General features: G+C 34.8%; 1 protein-coding gene across 17 annotated transcripts in view; it reads right to left on the reverse strand.

Moving 5' to 3' along the window:
• Nucleotides 1-19,324, reverse strand: part of HERC1 (HECT and RLD domain containing E3 ubiquitin protein ligase family member 1) — a 163,097-nt gene that overhangs the window by 28,599 nt on the left and 115,174 nt on the right. For 8 of the 17 annotated variants that reach the window (XM_036218062.1, XM_036218063.1, XM_036218060.1 and 5 more), the window contains 15 exons: nt 14,161-14,277; nt 13,708-13,939; nt 12,567-12,691; nt 11,336-11,556; nt 10,129-10,397; nt 9,361-9,413; nt 8,469-8,669; nt 7,604-7,778; nt 5,339-5,609; nt 4,985-5,198; nt 3,979-4,235; nt 3,047-3,174; nt 2,221-2,348; nt 1,209-1,409; nt 23-153 (listed from right to left, as the gene is read on the reverse strand). In XM_036218062.1, the coding sequence (XP_036073955.1) occupies nt 23-153; nt 1,209-1,409; nt 2,221-2,348; nt 3,047-3,174; nt 3,979-4,235; nt 4,985-5,198; nt 5,339-5,609; nt 7,604-7,778; nt 8,469-8,669; nt 9,361-9,413; nt 10,129-10,397; nt 11,336-11,556; nt 12,567-12,691; nt 13,708-13,939; nt 14,161-14,277 (2,723 nt within the window). The remainder of the gene's footprint in view (nt 1-22; nt 154-1,208; nt 1,410-2,220; nt 2,349-3,046; nt 3,175-3,978; nt 4,236-4,984; nt 5,199-5,338; nt 5,610-7,603; nt 7,779-8,468; nt 8,670-9,360; nt 9,414-10,128; nt 10,398-11,335; nt 11,557-12,566; nt 12,692-13,707; nt 13,940-14,160; nt 14,278-19,324) is intronic. The other 9 variants (XM_036218073.1, XM_036218070.1, XM_036218067.1 and 6 more) reach the window with 5 other exon arrangements.

Raw genomic sequence — 19,324 nt, forward strand, 5'->3', positions numbered from 1 at the left:
CCATCTGGTAAAGATGCTTTACCTTATGTGCGTCAATAAGAACAATGCCTCCTTTCTCAAGTGGTTCCTTTGTTCCCAACAACAATTTTCCATCAAAGTATCCCACTGCAAATGGTCTGTCTTCACTGAACCAAGCAATGCAAGTTACAGACACTAACATAAGAACAAAAGAAAATTTAAAAAAAAGAGAGACTTATCATTGTCTAACTTAAAAAACAGAAGTTTTGCAACAAACATATGCTACTGCAACCACTGCAAGTAAGTTTTCAAATAACTCCGTAATGAATGTAGACCAAATGTAGGCTTACAGCACAGCAGAGATTTCATGCAACCCACTTTAAAAGTGTTATTTATAAGTGACAAGGCTAACTCACATTTTTAATCTTTCATTCTTTTCAGGTGGTTATTGAAAAAGAAAGACAAAATTTGAATTCTCTTGCTGATTTTAAGTAATTGTACCAGGTTCTTTTCTTTCAGTAGGTCTACCATGAAACTGAGAAGTGAAATAACCCAAGTCATAGAAAGAGAATTACCTACTCAGTAAGTTTTCATATTCTATTCTAACAATCTATATTCATATTTGCTTCTTTAAGTATATATAACACAGGACAGCAAAAAAGAGTAAAAACAGTATCTTTGGGAGTAGAATGGGAACATGGGAACTGAGTAGATGGAAAAAAACTTTTTACTGTATACCTATTTAAACTTAAAAAATGACTGAACCCTATGAATGTATTACCTATTTAAAAAAAAAAAACTCAAACTGTTCTATTATGTTAACAATATAATTTAAGCTAGGGCTATCAATTCTGAAATATGCTACTCCCCTAAAACAACTAACAAAAACTATCTAGTAAGATGTCAACACATCCAAAGAGAACAAAGTGAGACAATTAATGAAAACAGGCCTCATACTATCTCTTGTCAGACTAGGATCTCTCCTCCTCCTCTTTCCTACATTCTCTCAATTTTACAATGGATGAATGACTACTATATCGCTATTAGATATCTTCTGGCAGAGACAAACGGTAGGGGTTGGGAGAGAAATATCTTTCAACTTAGTAACTAACTAAAATGAAACAAACTAGACAATTTAGAAAACAAAGCCAAAAGTAATATTTACTCAGCATTTTTAAAAGCAAGTGCCCAAAATCTAAGTCTATTTGGGGAGAACACTTTCATAACTAGGCCCAAGTCCAGTCATTTACCATCCTTTCGGTAGCAATGCTCCAATTCTCGACGGTACATGGTGGATGCATCAACAACTTCAATCAGTCCTAGAGATCCATCCATCCGTCCCACCAGCAATAACTCTGGAGACTCTCCTGACCAGGCTGTAGTTGGAGCCTCTTCTGGCCAAGCCAAAGAAGATACCCAATGAGGCTGAATATCTACTAAACCTTTTCCTCCTAAAGAAGGAAAACAAATGTTAACTAGTTGTTATTTAATTCTTAAAAATAATAGCAAGAACAAAAATAAATACTACTTAATTCTAATATATATTCAAAGCAATCTCCAATTTCATAATAGCCTACTAATGAATGTGAATGCAAGACAGCATCTTTCATTTATATACTATATAAATTAATAGGCTTTTCAGTAACTATTAATGAGAAAAAAATGGCAGCTTTGTAAAAGAGTAAAGTAAAATACTCAGTGTTCGAATGTCAAAAACACTTAATTCCTCTCCTAATAATTACTGGAACCAAATTAACATAAGAAATTTTCCTACAGTTAAAGCTATTCCTTTAAATATGTGAAATAGAATAGCCATTCCTCAAATATGCATAAACAAATAAAAATGCTGATAAGCCCAAGATTATAATAATAATTTTTACTTTCCAGAGAGGTATTATTAAAAACTAACAAATTTGTACCTGTGAAACAGACAAAATTGATGAAAATATTTCAAGTGATTGAAAAAAATACATAGCTGAAAATTCAGTGACTGCTACTTCTCCTCAAATCCTACTCTGAACACTTAGTGGTACATGAAAAGAATTTTTAGTTTATAACTACCAGGTTAGTTCAAACTCCTAGAAAGGAGAAGAGGGACATAAGCACTTTCTCTTTAATTTAAACATATTATGCATAGATTTTCACAGTTGATGAATAAATTGAGTTTCAAGGTGAAGGGAAGCTATTGTTTGAATTCAAAAGGCTAAGAAAAAGGCTTAAAAAGGACCTTCAGTAGTTTACTAGTCTTTAGATGACTCTTACCATTAACTTGCCAGATATTCACCATCTTTTCCAAAGCCCCAGCTAGATATTTGCCACTGATACTCCAGGAAACAGGTGAGAAACTTGGATCGCTAGGTGACCCCAGGCTTTCTTCAGTATCCCCTTCCCTAGAATATAATAAACATGGATGGAATTCTAATCCTCATCATCCATAACTAAATCCTAAACCTTAAAGTAAGGGTTTCATGTAGACCTCAGTACACAATAGCAGATTCTTACATTTCAAAAGCTTGGCTAGCAGTATTTGACAATCACATATTAGCTACTATTTGTTATAATGTGAAAATATAGAATTATAAAAGACTGATACTTAGACCATTCACCATTTAATATAGTACATAATTTGTCAATAACAGACATTCTAATTCTATATGGGTTGAACATATGGTTATTATTCAGAATATATTGATTCTTGTTTACCTAATCTCTAGGTAAGTTCTCAAAAATGAATATCTATAGTTAGCTATAAAAAATGCTACAGAAGAAAAATTACTCTCATTTCAAAGTAATCCTTAAAGAATGATAGAAAATTAGCCTGTTTTACTGAACTGAACATTTATTTGCTAGATAGTAGATCCTGATTTAATTCTGGGTAAGTCCAGATATTGATAGTTAAAATTTTTATTTGCTGAATTTCTATTCTGGAAATTAAAAAACACACATTGAGGATACAGTAAGCCTATTCTAAAAGAAAAACTAAAAAAATTTAGTGACGATTTGATTACATTAACACAAACAAGATGAAGCATGTTTAGAATTCTCTTATTTTTAAATGTTACACAAGAGAAGTGACATTAGCACTCACAGTCGGTTGAACACACAGGTTTGTTGCAGTGAATATTGCTTCTTGGTAACATTCCACACCCGGATGGTGCCATCATTGCCACTTGTAGCCAAGAGTCCTTTTTTATTGCACCAAACACAAGTCATTACCTAGAAAAGTTGAAAAAGTTCAGCAATACTGGAGTAAGCTTTCATTCAAGTGATTCTGTCATTTGAAAAAGTTCTGTCAAATTAAAAAAAAATCTACATGAAATTGTAAAAGAAAAATATCCTGTTATAATGCAGTATGCAGGGTCTCATTCTTTTCTAATTAGCTTATATATATATATATATATATACACACACACTTATTTGAAGTATAAAGTACTATACCCAAACTCATTTGCATTTTCTGAGACTCTTGGAATCTTCATTAAACATGTTTATTTAATTCAAAAACATGTTTATTTAATCCAATAAAGTATAAATACTTCAACATATTTGTTTTATAAAAATAACAAAGATTAAGAAGTGATTTTAAAATCAGTTAAATAATAGGAGCCAGTCTTCATTTACTTGTCACTGCCCAAGGGCCCAGTGGGTTAGATTAAAACAGTGAAGTCAATTTCTTTTCCTCTTGCATGTATAAGCCTTCAACTTTTGTGAGTCTATCTATTCCTTTGGTTTTCTTCTCTTCCCTCAAATGATTTTCCCATTTGTATACTATTACGTCAACCCAACATACAGAGAAAGGAGAGTTGGTAACTACCAGATAAATATTGATACTGTGTGTGTGTGTGTGTGAGAGAGAGAGAAAGAGAGAGAGAGAGAGAGAGAGAGAGACAGACAGACAGAGACAGAGACAGAGAGAGAGACAGAGAGAGACAGAGATACACCTAACTTTGATCTTTTAGAAGGCAGAAACTATTTCACCTTACATAAGATGATCAATACACCTGGAGCTAAAATACTTACTCTATTCTGATGAGCCTCCAACTTGATAAAGGAGCATTTTCTGAGATCTCCTCCCATATCAGCAAGTGTTTGTGGAGTAGTTTGGTTGTCGCGGTCATGCGCAGCAAGAGTGCGAACGAGCTGTTGAGCAGCCCATTGCCTATGCTGTGAAGACAGCCTGGAGGAAAGGCAGCAAGCTGCCAGGGCATTAGCCAGCTCCAGAGGGCCTACAGCAGAAGGATCATAGGAAGGATGGACATACAATTGAGCAGTTAAACCTGCTTAAACAAAACAATGAAATGACAACCAGGTGAGAGCTGGTGGTGGTGAAAAAACAAAAAAGGGTTAACCCATATCTTTTAATAATTTGTACTTTTGCAAGCAATCATTTCAGTAACATATGCATAAAAGGTATAAAGCACTTATCTCACATCAAATTCTATAATAAATCTGATTCAAAGCAAATATAAATTTATATACATCAATCAATAGTCTTTATTCTAAGGACACACAGACTGAGAATGCAGCAGAAATAATTTTAAGGCCAAAGCAGAGGCAGCATGCCCTAAAGAATAAGAATTTGTCTTTTGCTGCTCAAAAGGAATCTTAATAGTCAGTCAAGTGGCTGGATTAATAGATCCAAAGGCCCATCACTCTTGGCCAAATTGTCCTGACAATGAGAAGCATAGATAATAGTGATTAAGCAGGCCCCTCAAAATGTTATATCTTAAGACAAAGGAAAATAGCAGGACCTTCATCTAAATTTTATCAAAGAAACCTACAACAATTATTATCTATGGTGATTCAAACCAAGACTAATTTGATACATTTTCTTAATATTTATTTCCATGCACAATAAAAAATTATCCAAGCACTTCTTTTATGATTTAATCTTAAGAAGTATACATGTTAATTAATTTCTCACATATAACAATGCCAAAACACATTTTTGAAAACTTGAATCAAACTGATTAGAAGACTGCATAAACTGATCAGAAGACTACAAATTAAGTGGTATGAAACTTACCTTTCTTTTCAACTTCTGACTTATCATAGTTAGGTCTCAGTTTGGCCCCTTTGTCTGCCAATAATGCCACAAGGGCCTGAGTTACAACAAAGTTTGGGGAGGTTACAAGCTTATTCTCTTCGGCAATTCCTCGAAGAAAGCTTGGTAGAAACTTTCGCTGAATTGGATCATCGACTGTGGTTAGATTTACACCTGTTGCAGCAGAAATCAAGTTCTGAAGAAGCAATTGGAACAAACAGGTTTAATATTTATATATAATTTTAGACCAAAAAAAAGATTTCATCTCAAAAGGCTCTTTTAAGAATTGGTTGGAAATAAGCAATGAAACAAGAAAAGCACTGAAAACTGGCTTACCTGTGTACACAACTGCACCAGGAGTTTTGCAGCGCTAGGAGTGTTTGATGCCAGACACCCCACTGCTGTGCTCAGATAGGCCAGGCAAGAGATAGGCTTGTTGGCCTTGCTGTGCCCACCTCGTGAGCGTTCTGAGGTGCTTGCCATGGCTGAAGGGCTGGTGGAGAGGCCAGCTCTCCCTGCTGCGGCCAAGCACATCAATCGAACCAGTGTTCGGATATCTGTAAGCCCCAGAGATTCAAGACCAGCAGCCAGGCTACAACTGGAACCACTTCCAGAAAAAGAAAATACATCAGTGGGATAAAGAAAAAAGATTTCTTAAAGTGATCATTTAGAACCCCACATATCACCCTTAGTACCAACAATCAAAAGAAAACACAAGCTGCAATATCATTAGTCATGCATACCCTAAGAGATAGCCAAAAATATTATGTAAGCTGGAAACTGTTAAACTTTTAAAAAAATAAATATTGATACATACTTGATGTATAACTGAATTACCAAAGTTCATACATGATGAACTGTTACAAATTGAACAAACTCATGCAACTGCCTCCCAAGATCAAGAAACAGAACATTACCAGCACCTCAGAAGCCTGCTTGGGCCTTTCTCAGTCACTATGCCCTCAAAAGTAACCATCATCCTGACTTCTGAAGCCATAAATCAGTTTCACCTGTTTTGAACCTTATATAATAATAATGTATGTATTTTTTGTGTCTTCTTTTGCTCAACATTGTTTTCAAGTCTCATCCATGCTGTCGTATTATAGCAGTAGTTTGATTCATTTTCATTGACATAAATAAAACCTACCACTATTAATTTATCTGTACAGATGACAATCAGGTGGTTTCCAACACAGTGTTATCTATCATGAATGGCACTGCCATGAATGTTGCTTACATCTTTGGGTGCCCATATGAAAGCATTTCTGTCAAATGTAGCCCCAGAAGTGAGTTTCTGGGCCATAAAATATGTTGATATTCACCTGTAGTTGCCAACATCAAACAGTTTTCCAAGGAAGTTGTAACAATTTATTTTCTCACCAGCAATGCATGAGAGTTCTAAGTGTTCCACATCATTATGCTGACCTTTCCCCACAGTCTTTTAAATTTTAGCCATACTGGTAGGTGTATAGCAGTATTTCATTGGGTTTTCATTTTCATTTCTCTGAACGCTAATGAGGTTGAACACCTCATTTTTCATGTGTATTGGCCACTTGGAGATTCTCTTATATTATTTTGCATTTTGCCCATTTTTCTCTTAGGTTGTCCGTCTTTTTCTTATTTATAGGAATTTTTTACATTGGTGATATGCATTGCTAATATCTTCTCCCATTCGGTGGCTTTTTTTTTTTTCCTACTTTCTGAGTTTTTACTTTTTTAATGACTCTTGCTAAACATAAGTTTTTTTAATGCAGTCCAATATATCAATATTTTTCTTTATAGTAGTGAATGCCTTTTGTGACTTAAGAATCTATGACTGTCCCAAGATCAAGAATAAATTCTTCCTACATACCTTATTATTGATTTACCTGTCACAATTAGCTCTAAGAGCCAGTTGGAAATATTTGTTTTATGTAATGTGAGGTTAGGGCCAAGACTCATTAAGATCATCCTTTCTCCTCATTGCTCTACAGTGTAAACACTGTCACAAATCAATCCATATCAAGTGTTTATCTATATGTGTGGGTCAGTTTCCGAACTCTTCTCCTCTGCTGTCCAAATGGTCTATTCTTGAGCCAATACCACACAGTCTCATCTAAATTTTGAGTTCCTTTCAATGTCTTCTAACATTGAAAAGCCTAGTTTAACCATTTCTCAAATGGATGTCTTTTAAGTCTTCTTGGCTTTCTTCCATTTTTAAACATTATACTTTACAGCACAAACATGACAAGAATCTCCATGATGGAATCTGCAAGGTGACTTAGCTACACAGTTGGTTAAGTCTACAAAAAAACTCATTTGACCTTTTATTTTTACCCTGTACCAAATGGAACAACAGCCTTAATTTCCCATTTCAGATAATAAAATAAAATGTTTGCAGTTTACTCAATTACTATAATGGCATTATTTTCTACCTAAAAAGAGCCCAGTATTAACTGAATGACTGAATGAATAACAGTGATGAATATGTCCAATTTTTCATTCAACAGCAGATATTCCGGTTTCTAACAATCCCATCTCATTCTCCCAAACAATGCCAGACTCTTGTCTAATATGTACTAGAATCTAACTCAGCATCATTTGACACAAAGTAACACTTACCTGACTGAAAGAAGAGACAGAGCTCTCATGACCATAGTTCTGGCCAGAAGAACCTGAGCAGCGGCAGTCACTCTCCTTAAAGCCACCACCCGGTCGTGAGGGTTTGCTAAGGCAGCTGCCTGCTCACCTAACGTTATTCTCCCTGAGGAACTCTTTTCTACAGAGCCATGGCAACCTGAAAAACATAAGATTTTGTTTGGTTCTCAATATGGTAAGAAAAAAATATCTAGACTACTGAAAAAATTTCCCGTTCTACCTAAGGTCTAGGCTGCAAGGAAATATAGCAAACCAATGTGTTTTGCTCATCTGAAATCCCTTGGGAGAAATAGGTATTTCTAAGTCAACAATCTGTTATAGAAGAAATATATGCTTCTGATATGTTTTTGGTTTTATTTTGCTCATGAATCACATCTACTGATATTAACAAACATAGGAAAGATATAGTTTTAAAAATATGCTTTGAGTACACATAAAGGGCTGAGTTATCAATACTGCCCCAATTCTTTACTTTGTATTCCCTATAGCAAAAAGTTATCATATCCTCTCACTCGAATAAAAAAAGACTGCAAAATAGTTTTTAGTCAGTTCTAGGATTCTCTTATCACAAAATTAAAAAAAAATAACAACCTTTATTTGTATTTTATAAATTTTTTAATCGTTTCTATATTTCATTAAAAAAAACAAAACAATATTGCATTACACCTTCGAAATGTTAAAACAACTGGCTAAAGATATTTGATGGGGTGGGGCAATACTGAACCCTTATTCTTCTTATTATTTACCTTTATTACTATTAACAATCTATAAAACAAATAAATTAATATAGACTCTTATTAAATCCATGTCAATCGGCACTTCGATTTACCTATTTGCATCAGAGTCTCTTCCATACTGTTGGTGGCTGTTACCATTGCTACTGATGCTCCCAATGGATCACTGTCCGGGAACTGAACTGGTTCTGGTACAATACGTCGGTCGTTTAAACCAAGTGGTCCAGCAAGTAATTCAAATTCTTCTTCACCTGTTAGCTTTTCATCTTCATCAACATCCAACATGTCCCAGTCTTCTGGAATTTAAATAAACAGATATATGGTATGTGACTATAAACATGACATAACTATAACTCTGCTGGCAGTGGTTATTGCTAGTTATGTCTAACATACAGAGGGACTGAAAGCCCAGTGCCCACAAAATGAACTATGGCACCATCTCCTGTTGACCCAACCAAACTGCACTCTTGAGGCATAGTGAGAAGAGAAGAGAAAGGGAGCCGGAGCAGTCAAATTCATTTAAACAATAGCAAATGTTATAGCTGGTAATGGAAGTTTCCACTAATAAATACTGTTATAGGGCCAACAAAGAGTTCTTAACCCTGTCCATAATCATTAGAGAATGAGTTATTTCAAGTAAATGAATGCTCTAGATAAACTGACACTCGCTTTGATATTTTTAAACTTTTCTCAATTAAGATTGAAATTGAAAATGTACTATACACTTCCATACTTTGAAAAATAAAAATTCCATATAGAAATGACATTCTGTGGTAAAGCTAGTATTCAAACAGAGTTCCTTTTCCTTTAACGTATAAAACTAAAGCTGTTGCTATCAAACTACCTCGAGCTTTTTAGAGAAAGCATAAGTCAACATGTACATAAATATAAACACACATGCATGAAGGTAAATTTTAGTAACCAGATGTTAAACAAAAGGTATATATAAAAATACATGTAAAATAAAGAAGTTCTCAAAACAACTACCTTCATATACACTGTCCTGCTTGCCAATTAGATCTGGAGCTTGTCCCTTGTACCTGCACCAAACAGGAAGAACACTGTGTTTTTATATAAAATAGTACCCCAAAATACAATTTAAGTCATTAGGACATTTAAAAAGGTATTAATGAAGCAATACAAAATAAAAAATTATGTTTCATGTTATGGGCTAATGCAGTAAAAACAGTTGGTATGTAGGTAAACACATGATCATAAAATCAATGACTATTTTGCCAAATTACTAGGGAGATTTCTGGGTCACCAAAAACTTGAAAAATCAAAACCTATTTCAGAAGAGCTTTAAGATTTCAATAGTTGACAATAAGTCGAAAACCCTACTCACTAAAGATTAATTGCTATTCGAGAATATAAAAAAGTAATATTTTCACAGAAGCTCATTTAATCTAAAACAGTCTATTTTTTCATTAAGGAAAAGATCTCATTAAGATGTCAAAAATATGACGAAAAACTCTAGTGAAAAAAATTGACCATTAAGCCTCCAAAAGGTTAAGGCAAGGATCCCACCACCACTTGTCAACAAGTCAAAGCTTAACCTAGTCAAACTACAGTAAAGCACTTCCTGACATACCACTGTTCCTGGGCTACAGGGTCCCCACCTCTGACAGGAACATGAATTCCTTAACCTCCTGCATCCTTCCTGCCCCCAATTCAGCAATCATAAGACTTTAGAAAGAGTTGAAAAGTGACTCCTCACACGAAAAAGGTCTGGATATCCATATAATTTCAAGGTACCTTTCAGAACTTGTTGTCTTGGATTTGGTCTTCAGGGCTAGGTACTTCTCCCTGCAGCTGCCACATAGCAGGTAATATGGATTTCCACTCCCACATTCACCACCAAACCAGCCATCCACATAGGAGCCATTGCTGCGATAGCCCTGCCGGTTTGCACTGCGCCCACAGCCTGGGTGATTTCTCTTCATGTGCTGATTGAAGCTGACAACACTGCACTCACACAGTTCACACACTACCACTTCTTCCCGGTCTTCAGACTCACAAACATGCTGTACAAAATAATTACATATCAAATTATTAGTCAATTTAACATAAAATTTAGAAGAGGTCACTAGATTATTTATGAAAGTAAATTAACTAGTTTACATATGCTGGAATATTTGCAAGATGTTCATTCACGCTATATAACAAATTTCTTTCTAATAAGAATTCACATCACACAATCTGAAGGTGTTCTTTGCCATTCCTCACTCTAATCAGTTATAAAAGTAACTATCCTACCGAGAAGAGTTAATAAAAATGATAATCTGCCCCATTTCAAATGGTTTTCTATAAATCTCTCTAATGAAAACCACTTTTCATCTGGTAATAACATGCATACATATTTTCTAAAAAGTCAATAGGATTCATTTATCTTATTAAACTAATATAATAGATGATCTTTCCTGTAAGACTTATTATACCTTTGAACTTTTCAGTTTCCCGCTACAAAAGCATAATACTAAACAATGTAAACATACAAACCCACCATGTACCCTGCCCCTGGATGGAGGTATTTACAAGATTTAGGTGGCATTGGTTCCTAGAATGAGGCATTAGCAATGATTAAATGGAACCTATGAAGGAGAAGAACATGCGTTCAGAAAGCAAAGTGAGCAGAGCAGCCATGTTATACACTCAGCACAATTGACTGGGACCTGATACTTGTTTCATAATCTATCTTTGATATTAGAATAAAATATTACAATACAGCTCTATCTAATCTGGGGAGAGAAGCAATAAAATCGCATAGAGACAGCAACAAGAGACTTTTTCTTATTAGTTTATAGGTATCAAAGTAACAGCAAATGTTAGAGCCCCAAACTTTAAGATGAGATGTAAGACCTTTTAGAGTATTACAACTCTAGGCAAGACTGTTATTAGTAAGCTGTATGAAGAGGAGGGCAGGAAAATAAGTCAGAGCAGCCCCCGCTGCAATCACACACACCCAGGTAGGCCAATCCAGTACCTCTGGGATCCACATTCCCAGAATATCATTTTCACTGGTCAGGTCTTGTCCAAACATAGCTTCCATCGCTTCATCATCAAGATCAATTTCCAATTCCTCATCTAAATTAAAGTCATACAGCGCCCCTGGGTCTTGCTGCAAAGATATTCCTTCTCTCCGACTTTGATTCCTGTGGGCCTGCACAGAGCGGTATAAGCCCGCTCAGAACAAAACAAAAAAGGCATTTTATTTGCATGTATAAAATAATTCTGAATATTTCACCAATTCTTAACTGCTATACATGCAGGCAGAGCCTATATCTCAGATGATTTATGAAACTATAGACCATAAACATAAAATTTTACCTATCACATGTGTTTCCTATTCTGTAAAATGTGGATAATAGCACTCACACCAAGCAGGGCTGTTGATAGGTTTAAATAAAAGAATCCATGTAAAACACTTCATAACATTTGTTATATAGAAAAATGCTCAATATATGTGGGCTGTTATTCTTCTTTTAGGTTTATTTTTTTTTTTAAAGCAGTCCCTTTCATTATATATTAGGTATATACCCTATATTTTCTAGAAGTCTCAATTTCTCTCTATTCCCAGAAATTACTGAATCACTACATGTTTTACTATTTCAAGGATCAAACTGTTTTTGACAAATCACATATCTTCACTTTTAGTTTAGAAAATATGTTCCCTATAACTTATACTTCACATGTCCAGAACATAATCCTAGAAGCATTTACTAATGAAATGTGGGAATTTACTTTTGCTTATCTAGGGCCTGGTAATGAAGCCCTAAGGTCCCCAGAGTACATCAGAGAAGCCAGTGCCTCCTTCTTTGGTACAGTGCTCTTTTCAGCTCATTCTTACCTCATGTTAAATTTTAAACATGCATCTTGACTTCTTACATTATAAGTTGCTTGAGGGCAGAGAGAGCATTTATGACATATCTCAATATTTACAAGTGACTAGTATAGCCTTCTGTACCCAAAGGGAACTTAAAAATAAGTCTATGAATGTATGCTGTGATTTCAATTATGTAAAGTTATGTAAAATGCACAAAAAGTAATATGCAAATTGTTGCTCTGTTCGTGTGGAGGACTTGAGTACCTAGTGTTATTAGTTTATATCTTTTTTAATATTGCTTTTACACTGACTTTAAAATACAAGCAAGTTGTGGTACTTTCACAAAGAACAGGATGTGAAACATAATTACCTGCTCTTGCTAGCAATGTACGAGCAGCTAAATCAAACTTGTGCCTTCTTGTTACTGCTGAGCGACCCCTAGCTGGTGGTCCACTTCCAGAAGCTGCATTCTCTGTATGATCCAGATTATCAGGGCTACAAGTTCAAGTTTGAAAGCAATACAGATTTTTAAAAATCATCATGAATAGAAAGCAAAGGTGCATACTTGTGGTGGTACTTTTTCCTCCAAATATTACCAATAAAATAAGTTTATGACAAAACTTTGAAGTATATCTTTTGTCCCTGGTAAAACTCCTAAGTTTTAAATGTGTCATATTGCCATGAGCAATAATTTTATCTGATTCCGAATTATACCAACAATGAAATGATGCTTAACGCATGTTCAGATTCAAATGAGATCAATGGCCTTAACTAAATCCTAAATGATTAAATACTTAAAATTTAAAATGGCTGGGAATCCTTGCCTAGGAGAAACAGATATCTCAAAATAGGTTATGAAAATATTTATTGAGCTTGTCAGAAAATGTCTGGATATTTACATAAAATGAAAGCAATGGTAACCATATGACTTCATTGGCTAAAATGAGAAATGAAGATTTAAAATCATAAGTGCTCAAGGGAAACGATTTTAAGAACTGTAGAATGTTTTATTACAGCTCATTTTAGGCTAGGCGTTATCACAGAATTCTTTTCTCAAGTTAAAAAACTAAAGAAGTAAAATATGTTGAGACAGAAAAAAACCAAAAGTCCATTTCTATCAAATACATTAATTAAATCAATTTTATTAGAAATAAACATGATAAATACTGAAATGAACATTCTATTTTATAGCAATTATGAGAGATAAAATGATTTTAACAGCATGTTTACTTCAGAATGAACATTAATTTTTACTTTCCTCTTTTCAGATCAATTTAATATAAAAATTATTTCCTTCTTTCCATGAAAACATCCATTCAAGTCAAAACCCGTCATGTTATTTTTACCTTTCACAGAAACATAAACTTGTAACCAAAATGTACATCTTTTCATATATCTATACTTATCAATTTTACACATCATTAGAAGCATCTATGAAGGAAAATAAATGGGGCTTTTGGAGACATCATTTATAACACATTGAAGAGAAATTTGGAAATTGGGAATTTCACCTTTCACTAAAGCCTTCCTCCATCTCAGCAGCATCAGCTGATGGTATATCTCCTGGTGACTGCAAGTAACAGGGATCATTTGATTTCCCACCACTGCCTAGAACTGCTGCTCCATGCCTTGAGTCTGCTGTGTTGCCTGACTGAGGCTCCTCCTCGTCCTCATGCCCAGGGTGCTCTATCATCCACATGGCAAGGACAGTGATGTTCTGGGCATCAGCCTCTCCTCGCGCACCTGAACAGGGGGAAAAAAATTCTGACACTGACTTCAGGCAAAATAATTCGTTATTCATGCTATCAGCTTAAGAGTCTATTACGATGCTATTATAACTAAATCTGGTGTTAAAAATCTTATTATGCTTTATGGCCTCTTAAAAAAATACATAAAAATATATTTAAAAAATATATTGCCCTTAATAAGATCGGGCTTCTAATATGTGCACATACTAATCCTACCTGTGGCTTCCATGGCTTTGGCAATTTGCCGGAGAGAGAACCCCATTTCCAGCAAGGGTACTGCAATTGCTGGAGGAGGAGGAGAAGTTGAAAGTCTACTGCTTGGGTCTGACAAGGCTGAGACAAAAGAAAAAGAAGTAAAGGCATAATTATTATTACATACCATGAGTAAAAAGTATTCTCATAGTAACTATAGGTCCCCAACTTCCTAATACTGTCCAAATATAATGAAATTTTACTCTATTAAAGAATTCACTACATATCATTTTAAGTGACCAAATTACCCTGAAACCAAAACTTGGTAGAGATAACACACAAAGAAACTATAGAACAATATCTCTGATAAATACAAATGCAAAAATTCTAGACAAAATATTAGCAAATAGAATACAATACATTGAGATTATATATTATAATCAAGTAGGGTTCATTCCAGGGGCATAAGGATGAAAATGGTTTAATGCAATACACCACATAAACAAAATAAAGAAAATCAAATGATCATATTAATAGATGCAGAAAAACCGCTTGACAAGATAACAGCATCCATTTATGATCAAAACACTTAATACAATAGTATAGAAGTATTAAGTTCCTCAACATAAGAAAAGCTATGTATGACAAACCCTCATCTAACATCATACTAATGGTGAAAAACTAAAAGCCTTCTAAGATCAGGAACAAGACAAGGTTGTCTGCTCTCACCACTCTTATTCATATAGCATTGGAAGTCCTAGCTAGAGCAATCAGGCAAGAGAAAGAAAGAAAAAGCATCCAAATTGGGAATGAAGAAGTCAAATTGTCACTTTATGCAGATGACATGATTCTCTATATAGCAAACCCTAAAGATTCCACTAAGAAACTATTAGGAACAAAAAAAAATACAGTAAAGTTGCAGTATACAAAGTTAAAAATCCATAGCATTTCTATACACTAAAAATAAAATTTCAGGAAAAGAAATGAAAAAGAAAAAAACAAAACAATTCCTTTTGCAAATGAAACAAAAAAGAATACCTAGGAATAAACTTAGTGAATCATGTGAAGGACTCATCCACTGAAAATTATAAGAAATTAATAAAAGAAATTGAAGAAGATACAAAGAAATTGAAAGCTATTCTATGTTCATGAATTATAAAAATCGACATAGTTAAAATAGCCATATTACCAAAAGCAATAAACAGGTTTAATGCAATCCCATCAAAATCCCAATTAAATTTTTTAAAGAAATAGAACAAAAAATCATCAGATTTGTAGAGAATTACAAAAGACCTAAACAGCCAAAGCAAAGCTGAGAAAAAAGGACAAGGCCAGAGGTATCATGGTATCTTGACCTCAAATTATACCTCAAAGTGACAATAATAACAACAGCATGGTATTGGCAGAAAAACAGACACACAGACCAATGGAATGGAATAGAGAGCCCAGAAATAAACCTGCATATATATGGGTAAATAATTTTCAACAAAGGAGCCAAAAATATACAATGGAGAAAAGAAAGTCTTTTCAATAAAGGATGCTGGGAAAACTGGAAAGCCACATGCAAAAGAATGAAACTAGACTGTAAGCTGTCACTATACATTAAAATTAACTCAAAATGGATCAAAGACCTAAATAAATATAAGACCTGAAACAAATAGCATAGAAGAAAACATAGGTACTAAACTCAAGGACCTTGGATTTAGAGAGGATTTTATTAATTTGAACTCAAAGGTGAAGGAAGTAAAAGCAAAAATAAATGAATGGGACAATATCAAACTAAAAAGCTTCTGATTGGCAAAGGAAACCATCAACAAAACAAAGAGGGGGTCAACTGAATGGGAGAAGATAACTGTAAACGATGACTCCGATAAGGATCTAATATCCAAAATATACAAGTAACTCATACAACTCAACGATGACAACAAAAATTCAATTGAAATATGGGCAGAGGACCTGAAGAGACACTTCTCCCAGGAAGACATACAAATGGTCAACAGACATTTGAAAAGATGTTCAACTTCACTAGTTATTAAAGAAAAGTACATCAAAACCACAATGAGATACCACCTCACACCTGTTAGAATGGCCATCATCAATAGGACAAGTAATTACAAGTGTCGGAGAGGTCATGGAGGAAAAGAAACCTTCATACACTGCTGTAAGAATGTAAATTGGTACAGCCACTAAGGAAAACAGTATGGAGGCTCCTCAAAAAAATTAGAATTACCATATGATCCCTCTTCTGGGTATCTCTATCCCCAAAATTTGAAAACATTTATCCATAAAGATATATGCACCCTTTGTTCACTGCAGTATTATTCATGGTGGCCAAGTCATAGAAACAAGTAAAATGCCTTTTGATAATTAGATACATAACAATTTGTACATATATACAATGAAATATTACTCAGCCATAAGATGAAATACTGCCATTTGTGATTACGTGCATGGATCTTGAGATTATGATGCTAAGTCAGAAAAAGCTGAAAACCATACAATTTTATTTATATACGGGATATAAAACTGAAAGCAACAAATGAACAAGACAAACAGACTCATGGATGTGGATAATAGTTTAGTGGTTACCAGAAAGAAAGGAGAGAGGGGAGAGAAAGGAGGTTAAATATAAGGTGACAGATGATAACTGAACTTTGGGTGGTAAACACAATGCAATATACATATGATGTGTTATTGAAATGTACACTTGAAACCTATATAATTTTATTAAGCAATGTTACCCCAATAAATTGAATTTAAAAAAATTAAAAGTGAAAAAAATTCATTAAATATATAATTAAACATGATTGCATTTGTTATAGCTTAAGGTTTTTTATAAAGATAAACTTGCTGAAAAAAATTTTAGAATATTTCTTTTTTTAAATACATTCCTACTTACAAAAATTCCAAACTTAACAGAAATTTGCAAGAATAGTACAAAGAATTCTTTTACCCCTGATCCACTGGAGATCAAGTAGCAGACATGACGCTCCATGTCCCCTAAACACACTAATATATAACTCTTAAAAATAAGGATATTCTCCTGCATGACCATTAACTGTTTTATCATCTAATCCAGATCCCAGTCTAGTTTCACCAAAAGTCCTGATAATGTTGTGTACAGCAAAGGAGCCAACTCAGGATCACTTTTGCATTTAGTTTTTATGTCTCCCTTCAGTCTCCTTCAATCACTTTGATACTTTGAAGATTACAGGCCAGGTATATGGTAGGATGTCCCTCAACCTGGGTTCGTCTGATGTATTTTCACGATTAGATTCAGGTTGTGCTTTTGGGCAGGAGTACCACAGAACTGATGCTGCCTTTTTCTCACTATGTTCTATCATATGGTACATGATTTCAATTTGTCCCATAACTAGTGATGCTAACTTAGAACATTTGAGTTAAGCTGGCATAGTATGAGAATATGTAAATATCCCATTCCCCATTAAAGTTTCACTCATTGCCATCCATTTATGCTTACTGGCTAATTAATCATCATTTTAGTAGTTGACATATGATGGTTTTTCAAAGTTTATCATTGCTTTTAAGTTCATCGGTTGCTATTTCACTCAAAGCAAAGCTTTTCCTTTCTTCATATATTTCAGTATAGGGTTATAGATTCTTCTTGTATTCATGGGTTATCAAGATTACTTATTTTGATGCCTTAAACCTCCCTAATTTGGCTAGAGGAAGCCCCTTTGACCTGACTTCAATATCACCGAGGTATGTGCCCATCGTTGCCTGAACACTTTATCACTTTCTGGCACAAGCTATTCCAGGCTCATCTCATACTCAACTCTGAAATTAGTCATTTCTCTTAGGAGACTGGAGTTTCTTTTTGTAGAGAATAGTATTATAAGATCTCAGCACTAGGTGTGTTTACTGCTACTGAAGTATCACTGCTTCCAGACCCTCTCAGTGGACAGCGCTAGTGGACCCTGCACAGTCTTGGTGCTGGGCCACATGGACATTTCCCTGTGACATCTGGTGCAGGCCATGTGAACACTTCCCTCTGACATCTGGTGCCAGGCCACAGACATTTCCTCATCCCATCTGGACTCAGTATTCCATGCCAGGCCAATCCCATTGGGATGAGCCTTTCCTACTCCAATCTAGTTCTGACACCCCACTCTGGGTCACCACGCCACCCACTTCTCAAGCCCTCCTGGCATGAATGTCTACCTAGCATGGCTCCACTTAATAGCTTTTGAATTGAATTAGGAAGGAGGAAGGGGGCAGAAAGGGACTATAACTCATTTTTGCTTAAATCACTACTGCTACAGTGATAACAGTACTGATACATCTGATGGACTTCTGCTTCTAGTGATGATGGAGTAACAGAGAATGGATTTATTCTCACCTTAAGCAACTATATGCATCATCGGACAGTGATCCTTGAGGGAAGGGAATCAAACGAGGCGAGGTATACAACTGTCTCAGCATATTGCCTGAAAAGCTTCTAAGCCGCAGTTCAGAGAGTGTAAATTCAACCTAAACTCAGTGCTCTCTCTGAATTGAAAAGACAGACTGGAGAATTTGAGCTGGCTAGAATTCACAGGATGAAATACCAGAAAGGAGAGAGCTATGTGGGAAAAAGAGAGCTGCACACAAATGTGCAGAGGGTCCTTCTCTTCTCTTATGTCTTCAGCTGATGCTAATGTAGGAACTATCCAAAACTAGAGAAAAAATCACCAAGAAGTAGCTGGCAGAACGATCCTTGGAGTTAACCCAGAGTTGGGAAGAGTCTGTGTTACCACAAGCCAGAATGAAAAAAGTTTGCAATGCTTAAGGCACTGGACAGAATATTAAGAAAGGTATTGGTTCAGTGGTGGACAAAAATTAGTCCTGAACTTAAAGACTGTCCCGGTCCCACAAACAAAGCTTAAAAAGAAGCCTTAAAAGAATCAAATTGTTTCCAAGTAACTTAACTATATCTTAGAATGAGCTAAAATATATTTAAAGAAATATAAAATATTCTGCACCCAAAAAGGTAAAATTCACAATGTTAAGTATCCAATAAAAAATTACTAAATGCAAAGAAACAAGAAAATGCAATTCAAAATGAGGAGAAAAATTAGTAAGTAGAAACAGACCTAGAAATGAGATAGATGATAAATTAAGTAGGGAAAGACATTAAAACAGATATTATATATACAGTTAATCTGAATTATTTGTGGATTCCATATTT

The sequence above is a fragment of the Rousettus aegyptiacus genome, unplaced genomic scaffold (genome assembly GCF_014176215.1).
Source record: "Rousettus aegyptiacus isolate mRouAeg1 unplaced genomic scaffold, mRouAeg1.p scaffold_m13_p_3, whole genome shotgun sequence".
Classification (NCBI taxonomy): Eukaryota; Metazoa; Chordata; class Mammalia; order Chiroptera; family Pteropodidae; genus Rousettus; species Rousettus aegyptiacus.